At 39.9% G+C, this 10682-nt stretch overlaps 1 protein-coding gene across 4 annotated transcripts; it reads right to left on the reverse strand.

Annotated features, from left to right (window-relative positions):
- Positions 1–1931: 1931 nt before the first annotated feature.
- Positions 1932–8018, reverse strand: znf207b (zinc finger protein 207, b). 4 transcript variants are annotated; one of them, XM_084930996.1, is made up of 11 exons: positions 7837–8018; positions 7224–7350; positions 6958–7096; positions 6618–6800; positions 5676–5751; positions 5465–5517; positions 5222–5346; positions 4642–4740; positions 3611–3856; positions 3069–3225; positions 1932–2711 (listed from the first exon to the last, which is right to left on the reverse strand). In XM_084930996.1, the coding sequence occupies exons 1-11, from the start codon at positions 7875–7877 to the stop codon at positions 2560–2562; spliced, it is 1398 nt and encodes a 465-aa protein (XP_084787122.1). In that variant the 5' UTR covers positions 7878–8018; the 3' UTR covers positions 1932–2559. The 4 variants fall into 4 exon arrangements, with proteins under 4 accessions (XP_084787122.1, XP_084787121.1, XP_084787124.1 ...); XM_084930995.1 differs by having other exon boundaries at positions 5222–5349; positions 7837–8017; XM_084930998.1 differs by lacking the exon at positions 4642–4740 and having other exon boundaries at positions 7837–8016.
- Positions 8019–10682: the final 2664 nt, after the last annotated feature.

A 10682-nucleotide genomic window follows, 5' to 3' on the forward strand; every position in this document is an offset into this window, starting at 1 on the left:
GCTACAATATTCATGTTCAGGAAAAAATGTGATATTGTTTTGGAGAATGTGTAAGACAGCAAGGAGAAGAAAAAATAAATAAATTCAAGTTTCGCCTAAATTTTACTGCTATATAAGACTAATCCTGAAATCATGGTGTTTTTACCAAAAACACTTCAGGGGAAATGCATATTTTACTTATTACAAGGAATAAAAACAGTGATGATTCTTGAGACTGAAGGGAACTTCCCAGAGGAGAACAATCACGTTGGTGTGAAACATTTGACAGAAATTCTTTAATGTCAATGTGCAAAGTTAGTAAGATGCTGGAATTTACCTAGCAAGCACAAAAACTAAGAGCAATCAGGTTAGACACCACTTGCGAAATCAGGGTGAACTGACCCTTTGACAGAAGCCCCGGTGACACTGGCGGCCCATCCCACGACTACTTACCATGTTTGTAATTTTCAAACTCAGACAGGACAAGAGAGACAAACTCAGTGCACATTTCAATGTCACTTCAGGCATAGCTCTTCTGACATCACACTAATGAGCCACAACCTTGAAACCACTCACAGATGAAGTGACACTAATCATCTTAAAATCTGCTGCTGGGAGACGCGTAGTCCAAGTGTTCATGTGCTGTGGCTGATTGGTGTGAAATTTAATAATACAAGGCCTAACATCCACATGTAGAGGATGGAGCCACACTAGAACATCATCAGGTACTTACTGAGTTTTAACTGACCTGTCATGCCAGCTGATTGGGTTTTAAGGCTGAAAAGCTGATATGGATGGGCTACAGACAAAAACAAATACAAAGCAGTAAGTGATATGGGCAGAGGAAACACTGTGCCACATCAAATACCTACAAGCACTTCTTTTTAAAAAACCTGCTATTTTTTGTTTTTAATCCATATATGCACTACACTCAGATTTGCACACCTGTGGTGTCTGTTCTTTCACGGATTGCTTTATAGACAGCAATCTGTAACAGGATAACCCCAGATGTCCGACAACTATGATACGTCTAGGATTTAAAACAAAACCACGCAGCAACACAGGCCAGCACTGTGGTAAAGACCAGCCAAACAAAGTGCTTTTGAAAATTATAATAGGCATTGATTTACTGTCATTTTAGAAATATAATGTTAAGGGGTTAGCAGTGGTCACAAGAAGACCCTCAGGTGTCTGCTCTTGCATTTTATTTTTCCTATAGAAATGACAGTGCTAGTTACTCTTTAAAAAAAAAAAAAAAAACTGCAGGGAGAAAGAGACTGCAGAAATAAGTACTACGCTGCAGACAGTGATTAACACTATAATGAAGTCTAAAGTAAATAGCAAAGTCCTCACCTTAAAAACAAATATGTTAAACTCAGAGCTGCTGCTGTTGGCTTTGTTTTGCTTTCCCTCTTCAATGCATAATAGAGAGATGACCACGACAGACACCAACGTTATTAAAGCACTCAACCGTGTGTGTGTGTGTGTGTGTGTGTGTGTGTGTGTGTGTGTGTGTGTGTGTGTGTGTGTATAGGAGTTAATGGGTCAGAAATGAAACTTAGCTTTTCCTTCATTGCAGACTGGGTGTACTGCAACTGTATTGCTTAATTTGCAGTTAATTCCATCATATCACAGGTACCATGCAGTATTTTGGAACAAAAAGTTAGCCAACATCTCAGTTTTTGGCTGGAAGTACACAAACTTAAAGCATGTAAAATCTTTATTAGGCTACTGAATTTATGTAAAGAATTTTTTTTTTTATTTATTTTTAATAATCAGTCTATTAAGGCAATGATGGATGCACTCAACAAAAAACAGATGATGGCAAACTTGGTCTTTGTCTACCTGATAAGATTCTGCCATTAAACAAATCCCTAAGCTGTGCAGAAAAACAAAAGACATCAGTACAAACCTTCATGACTCACCTCCACGCACGTCAGGACAAACCAGCATTGGATTTCAAGATGGATTTTATTACAACAGATTGATAAAACATTACAAAGGATGCATACAAGTAGACTTAGGACCAGGAAATATTTAAATCAAACCTGAAAAAAGAATAAAACTAGAGCCTGATGAGTCATTGAGTTTATAGACTACGTAACTGGAACCAGTTTCTGAGACCCTCACCAACCAAGGTTGGGGACGAATGTCCAACAGCATCTAAGCATGCTGTGAGGGCCTCAATCATTCCACCAAAAGAAATAAACAAAAATATGATTAAATGTTTACAAGAGAAACTTGCCTTTGTAAGGAGTTGGTACGTTCATGAAACTCCAGCAGCTTCAAAAGAAATATGAATCATTTAAACACTTCACTTCTATGAACCTGAGTGAAACCTAAGGGGAAAAATATATCCTCACATGTAATTAGTTAACAACGTTATAGTTGTTAAAAACTTATGTGGTGTTTGGCTCTTTTCAAATAAAGATGTTACGTTAAATGTCCATGTGTTCTAACAAATATTTGTCTTCACCACCGTTGGTCTTTATGCTCTTTGCTTGCAGCTAGGTTTGAAAAAGCACAAGGGTGATAGAAAGGTGTTAACCTCAAACCTAATGCGCAGGTTGCTTTGCTGCTTCAGTAGCGTCCAGCCGGAGACATGACGGGAGGCCTCATACCCATGGGAGGGCCTCCCTGGTAAGGGGGCACCATGGGAGGCCCCTGCCCATATGGAGGCATCCCTCCAGGCATGTAGCCTGGCATGCCCTGAGGAGGGGCACCATACTGACCTACAGAGAGAAGAGCACGGAGTGTTTTAATGCTACTGTTCAAAAGGAGATCTGATCTCACCTGCTGTGCACCATACACCTTCCTGTCCAAATCTACAAAATTCAATTAATTATATTTTTAAAACAGCCAAATATACTTGGTTTTTTTCTGTTGCTGTTTCTTTTTTTAAATTAAACACCTACTTGACAGAGACTGCTGAGAAAAAGCTAAGCTTTCAATGAAATGTGAACTAAACTGATCCACAGACAGGTAATGAGCACAAGCTGGTAGAACAGTGAGTTACACAAAAAACGAGTTTGCTAGAACAGAGAAACAATTTTGTACACTGCCAAAAAAAAAAAAAAGCATTTTCTTACCATGTATGGGATGCCTCATGCCTGGCTGCTGTGGTGGCAAGCCTTGCTGTGGGGGCATTATACCACCCACAGCTGCCACTGGGGGAGCAGCCACATGGGCCTGACCAGGTCTTGGTGCAAGACGCTGGTAACGAGGAAGTTGGGCCTTCATCTCTTCCTGTTGGCAGGGACAACGCACAGAACAAACATTCAGACTAAAGAAACTTTGTTATGCCCCTTTACAGTACAAAAAAATGATGAGGAACTTGTACCAATGTTGACGTGCCCTGATTTCAGACTGAGGATGTTCAAGTTCAGAATCATCCTTTAACATAACCACAAAAGAAGAACTACTAAGTAGTATTAAGGATGTGCAACCAAAGTGTTTAGCTTCAAACATATTCTGAATATATAGCTGAATTATGATCAAGATATATAGAATCAAGCTGGTGGTCAAATACTGCACCAGTCTATTATTGTCTATTGCCCAATGTGCTATTATAAATATGTATCAGTCATTACTTACTGTGAAAAGGGCAAAATAGAAAGCTCAAGCAACTTACCAGTGAGATATCCTCATCAGGGTGGATCAACTTACTAGTTGCACTCGTGGTGGTGAGGGTAGCAGGCTTACTGGTCACTGTGGCTGGGGGTTTGGCCACAGTGCTGCTAGAGGGATTAGAAGAAGTGGAAGAAGAAGAGACAGAGGGCTGGGTGTAGGCAGGGAATGTTGCTTTGGGTGGGTCAGTGGAGGCAGCTGTGCTGAGGGAACTTGAAGCTCCTGCGACTCCTGGAACAGTCTGCTGGGCCTGTGCAAAGACACCATACATATAACTGACTTTTTAAAATTAATAATAAGATACTAGCTTAATGTTGCAATATGCAAAAAAGGAATGAAAATAACCCCAAAATAAATTCATTTTAAAAATTACAGTGAAAAGATGACATCTCAGTAACAACATTAAAAAAAAATGAAAAAGTTAACTAATCGTTTGATTTAAGCTTTACATTTTAAAGCACTGTAATGTACAAGTGTATTCATGACTTGGTTACTGTGAAGCTTAAATACACAAATTACACATGATTTTAATAATCCCAATTAATTTGTTTCCATTTTATTTTAATTGGAACAAAGCTGTTGCACTATTTTGTCTCAACCACAGTGCAATTTTTACATTAAATGGAGAAGAACTAGAAGTATCTATAGCACTTCAGATGGGAAGAACTCGGGTTAAGGGAGAAAAATAAAAATCTTGCAAAATCTGTTGGGTACTAATTGCATCATGCTCCTGAGGTTGAGAGAGAGCGGAAGATTCTAAATAAAGTTCATCTCATCTTAGGCCTATTTTAACTAAAGCGCATGCACACTAATGAAGCTCACAAACAAAACATGTCAGTTCTTGTCAGAGATGCCCATCCTGTGACACCAACATCATGGCCAGCATGGCTATTTTGGTGCACAAGTAGACTTATGAAGCAAATATGGTTAGTATCCAGCCATGTTTAAGTTTGCAAATTCAGAATTTACAGGCAGTGTTAATAAATATTCAACATGCAGCTGCCACAGAGCACAGAATCCTGTCTGTGAGCATACTTGTAGCATATTAGGAAAGGGAGGCTGGGGAGACGCAGACTGAGGGTCTGCAGATGGAGAGGAGACAGCTGCTGTGCTGCTGTGAACACCAGAGCCCATCTGCAGCATGGTGGAAAGGAAACCACAGCGTTGGCATGTAACATGTCTACAATGTTTTTTAATCTGAATTTTACCCTTTACAACATACCCTAAACAAGGTTAGAAAGCGAAGGGACACATCAGAAACAAGAACAAATGGGAAATAAAATATGAGGGGTTTTTTTCCCCTGGTATACAAGACTAATTTTAACCAGCTTATCTGAGTGGGGTTTCTTTTATGTTCTACTTCTGACGATTTGTTTATCAATCAACCAGAAATGTAGCAAATATGAGCAAGTGACACAGATTCCAAGCCTAAATTTTGAGCCTGGAAAAATCCTGTTATGTATACAACGTCATCATAAAACACCCTGTTGACGGTTTAATTCCAGATAAAGTAAACTACATTAACAACATGAGACCTAAGTAAACAATAACATCTCTTTGAGGCAAATGTCTAAAGAAGTCACTGCGTGTGTGTTAGTGGGGTTACAATGCCCACCTGTGCTGCACTGGGGAAGAGAGGTTTGGTGACAGCTGGCTGGGCCGCTGGTGCGGCTGGTCGAGTGACTGCAGGGGCTGGGGCCATGTGAGGAATTCCTGGCCTTGGGGGTATGTGGGGTGGGACTGCTGTAGGATGAACCGGAACCAGAATCAGAAGTGTTTACATGATCACATTTGTCAAATTTAGTTCTTTGTGTAATATAAGTTCAATGGTTGTTTCTGAAATGCAAGCACAACTCACCCGGAGGTATCCCTGGCATCATTGGGGGCATCATCCCTCCCATTGGCATCATACTGCAAAAAGCAGAGACCCACAGAAAATTGGACACACTGATCTGACTGTGAACTACAGTAAAACTGCATTTCAGTTAGCTCCATGATTGTATTATCCCTACAGACAAAACACTGGATAGTAAAGTTACTATTAAATCAAAAGTTAGTAAATGAATTACCCTGGTGGCATTCCAGGCATTGCAGGAGGCATGCCATGCATCATGTGAGGAACACCGGGCATCATAGGAGGCATTCCTGTAACAACGGGTTAGAGAAGATTTATTTAGCAATAACTCATCATGCCACACAAACAATCAAACAAGTAGGCAAATAAACACAGCAAAAGGATACACATACATAAACTACATTTTCACAGGCTCCATTTAGTTTCTTGAATGATTTCAGTCATATATTTAGATATTTGTGGCAAAAAACTGAAAAAGCACTGAAGGAGTGTGTTAAAAGCATACATGACAGATCATCTATAGGGTTAAAATAGATACAACCGCTGAACAAAAATTATTTGTTGGTGCTCTCTGGTGGACAAACTGCATTAATACTGTCAACTTTTTAAGAAGGTAGCTAAAAACTTACAAAAATACTAAGATATATACTGAGGTGGATTTGTTGGTTAATTACGGGTCATGCGTGCCCAACAATTACACCAATTATCTGAGATTGTTGATGAATTTAGAGACACATCCAGCAGGAATGTGTTATGTAACGTGCTACAGAAATCAAATTCCCATGTCTCCTTAAATGCAGCTGTGATTCAGCAGTAAAATCCATCTAGCAAAAACATTTAAAAATATTGTGAATTTGTGGATGCTAGATTTCCTAGCATTAGAATTACAATTCAATTGGAAAGAAAAAGAATACTTTTAAACTGAAATAAACCTGGAATGAACTTGAACTTCTATCGACTGGCAAAAGGAAATGAAAAGGATGTGAAGGATGGCGACATGAGAAAACTACTGCAAAACAATTCAACACAATAACGGTTTTAGTTAAAAAGCAGAACTGCAACTGGAATTAAAAGTTGATCAGCTGCTAAGCCCGTTTCATATGTGTAGTTGATGCATAGATTTTTAAGTTTGTAAAAAATAAATAAAAAACCTTGCCTTGATATCCTGTAGGAGGAATCACTGGTGCTCCAGCCACAGGAGGGATCCCAGGTTGTGCCATTGGAGCAGCATAGCCTGCCTGGGCCTGGACCACAGTGACCTGCTGAGCTGACGGTCCAGCTTCATCATCATCAGACTCATCAGAGTCATCCTGATTGTTTGACTTCTTCTTTTGACTCTCTGAAAATAGAAAATGTTGACACCTAAGCAAAATCTTATGTAACCCATACCATAACACTATATTAGATTACTAAGACTCGTGCATCATATTACAAACCCTATAATATAAACCAGGTTTTAGTCAACATAAGCACAGCCCTTGCATAGGTGAACAAACCTTGTGATTTCTGTTCTAACGTTCGCCTTCGTTCCTGCATGTCTTTATCTGGAATTCCCTCCATGCCATAGATTTCCAGCTCGATGTCTGTTCTTCCTGGAATTGCATTTGGTACGCTGTCAATCGTCTCTTTGTGCACCTGAAAAATATGCAAAGTGAGTCACCACAAACTCGAATAACTACTCGATTACCTGTAACTGTGTTTTTTAAAAAAAACAAAGATGCTACAAATATTAATAAGGTTATTAATAATTAAAAACCCATACCTGCATGCAATGAATAGCCAAGCCAGGGCCAGTGTACAACTTCTTGTGGCAAATGTGGCATTTAAAATGTTTTGCCTTTTGATGCTGAATGAGGATCTTTTCATCGTCGAAGTCTCGATTACAGTACCTGGAAACTGAAGTTAAGGACTGCCCAGTAACACTGTACAAGATCGAAATTCAGCGACCATACAAGCCGGCAAAATAACATAAGAACTGCTTAAAATAACCATCACTCACAGCGACTAAGTAGCGCAAATCGTCTGGTTACACAAATCTAAAGACGGATCAGTCCTGAAGATTGAATCATAAACGAAGCTAAATGCTAACAGAGCCGTTAATATCCAAGGTATTATTCGCTTCCTGTAACCAGCACCACGAACCCAAACTCTACTAAAAATGAAATACAACCGATACCGAGTATTTTACAGCTTTAAAAATATCTCATTAAGTAAAAATCAACCAGCAAAACTCTTAAGTTCGTGAGTGCCAGTCGCTAATGCTAACGCAAGCTTTAGGGCGTCAAGAGGCTAGTTTGGGCCTTCCCTTTGTCGAGCTAACATGTAGCCCCTCGTCTTTCCACAGCGGCATTTTGTCGTCGAAACAAAAAGGATACCAGCACCATGGCTTCATCTGCTTCTTCTTTTTTCGCCCCATTTTATGAAATACTGGAAAACCGGTATCAAAACTCTAAACACTTGTCTTATTATCTGTTTGAGAACAGCATGCTGTAATCCCGTAACAAGGCCGAAAATGGCGCTTCAATGGCGGAAGTTGTAACGAACGTATTCTCGCGCGAATACGAAATGAGCGTCACAGACACGCCCAGAGGTTCAAAACAGGAAGCAGGGTAGGCAGGATAGCCGACAGGTGACGTAAATAACTGAATTCACTGCAATGCAATATTCTGGCGAACCTTGGGTGCTGAATAGCACTTGGAGACTTAAAATGAAGTGTGTCTCATTCCATCATTCCTTTATAGCAAAAACACTCCCCGATGGACAGACCTCCCAAAGCCAGCTCGCCATGCAACATGCAACTGTCTTGATCATGGCCAACACACTGATGTCTCACGAAAACGTTCATGACTCACGAAGTCTTAAAACAAGAATATTAGCAGATTGGGCTGATAGTCAATGATGTCTTATTTGGAACTTAACTTACAGGACGGTTTTTCTCTTTACATATTCAAAGGAGCTTGCAAAGAAAAGCGTCTGGACTTCTTTAAGTTACTTGAAGACGTTTCACCTCTCATCCGAGAAGCTTCTTCAGTTCTAAGGTCAAATGGTGGAGAGTCCCAGATATAAACCTAGTGGAAGTATCCCCCCACAGAGGGACAAAAGGACCCCCTGATGATCCTCTAATCGCCTGAGCCAAGGTGTGAAACTGGGTGTGGGTCCCAATCAGCCAGAGTTTCGGGTGTGTTCATTGTGAAACCTGGCCCCACCTTATCATGCGAATTCCTGAGGTCAGATGGCCCAGGATGTGAGTGGGCGTTAAGGCGTCTGGGAAGGGATCTCAAAACTGGATTATAGATGGCAGAGAGTTGGTGTCGTAAACCCCCGCCTCTGTTCAAAGATGGTCGCTCACAGTGGACATAGATGGCTTCTTTCACTCCTCTTTCAAACCATCTGTCCTCTCTCATCTGTCCTCTGTCGACCATCTTTGAACAGAGGCGGTGGTTTACGACACCAACTCTCTGCCATCTACAATCCAGTTTTGAGATCCCTTCCCAGACGCCTTAACGCCCACTCACATCCTGGGCCATCTGACCTCAGGAATTCGCATGATAAGGTGGGGCCAGGTTTCACAATGAACGCACCCGAAACTCTGGCTGATTGGGACCCACACCCAGTTTCACACCTTGGCTCAGGCGATTAGAGGATCATCAGGGGGTCCTTTTGTCCCTCTGTGGGGGGATACTCCCACTAGGTTTATATCTGGGACTCTCCACCATTTGACCTTAGAACTGAAGAAGCTTCTCGGATGAGAGGTGAAACGTCTTCAAGTAACTTAAAGAAGTCCAGATGCTTTTCTTTACAAGCTCCTTTGACTACGATGACCTGGATGACTGAGAACCTTCACAGACTCTTTACATATTATTTATTCTAACAGATCAGTTTACTGAAATAACCGCTGACATTTTCTTGTATTACTATAACCATTGTTAGAAGCGTTTATCCACCAACATATTTAAAAGCTTTATGGACACTAAAACATAGTTCATGATTGACTGGCAACTGTAACCCAATAAATGTGCAAACATCTACTTTCACCAGAAAGATGAACTAACGTTATCATCATGATAGGTATTACGTGTTTTATATATTTTTTTAACAAGATTAAAAACAAGAAGTAATGATATAGCTGCATGGGCACAGATTACAGCAGGGGGATTATATCATCAATAAATAGCTGCCACATTATCCATATTTTTCTTTTAACCAGTGTTGATTTTTTTCTTGTTGCGTGGAGTCTAGAGGTTTCCATCATATAAATGGAAGAAAAATATACTAGGTGTAAAAACTACAGTTTTGTCGATAACAAAACTGGCTTTTGTGCGCCACTTTTGCATCTGAGGGTGGTTTTTATTTTAAAAAATGGTTTTACTATAATGTAATTTAATATACTTATATTAATATAAGGTCTGTGGGACTATTTTGATGTAGTTCTAAAGTTTTGTCACAGGATGGTGGTGTTTTCTCCTGCATAACATGCAGTCACTCCAATAAAACCTATACAGAACCAAAAAAAATGCTTTATCTTCAGGATTATGTTCACGTAGCCAGACAGCTAAATATCTATACCTTTTGCTATTAAGTTGTTGCAATGCCAGGTGTATTTACAGCTAGGTCCATATATATTTGGACACAATACAAATACAATTATTGTTATATAATGGACATGGGCATAATGTGTAGAGCTTTCATTTGAGGGTATCCACATTCAAATTGGATGAAGGATTTAGGAGTTTCAGCTCCTTAACATGTGCCACCCTCTTTTTAAAGGGAACAAAAGTAATTGGACTAATTGGCCCATGTATTTCATGGGCAGGTGTGTGCATTCCTTCATTATGCCATTAATGTGGTGCTTGCATTTGGAAGAGTTCGCTGTCAACAGACAATATGCAGTCAAAGGGGCTCTCCATGCAGGTGAAAAAAAGCCTTCCTTTAACCTCGAAAACAGAAAAAACCATCAGAGAAAGACAACAGTGGTGGATGATCAACAAAAGCCAACCAAGTGAACAACATTCAGAAGGTATCAATATCCAAGTCCACCATAAAGAGAAGACTACATGAAAGTAAATACAGAGGGTTCACTGCCATCTGCAAGCCACTCCTAAGCCTCAAGAAGAGAAAGGCTAAATTTAAATTTGCTTAAAAATTCAAAAAAAACAAAACAAACAAAAACAAAAACAAAATCCATAAAAAACCCCCAACATAGTCCTGAAAAAACATTTTT

Source organism: Perissodus microlepis, chromosome 6 (assembly GCF_051167445.1).
Source record: "Perissodus microlepis isolate ML-2025 ecotype Zambia chromosome 6, ASM5116744v1, whole genome shotgun sequence".
NCBI lineage: Eukaryota > Metazoa > Chordata > Actinopteri > Cichliformes > Cichlidae > Perissodus > Perissodus microlepis.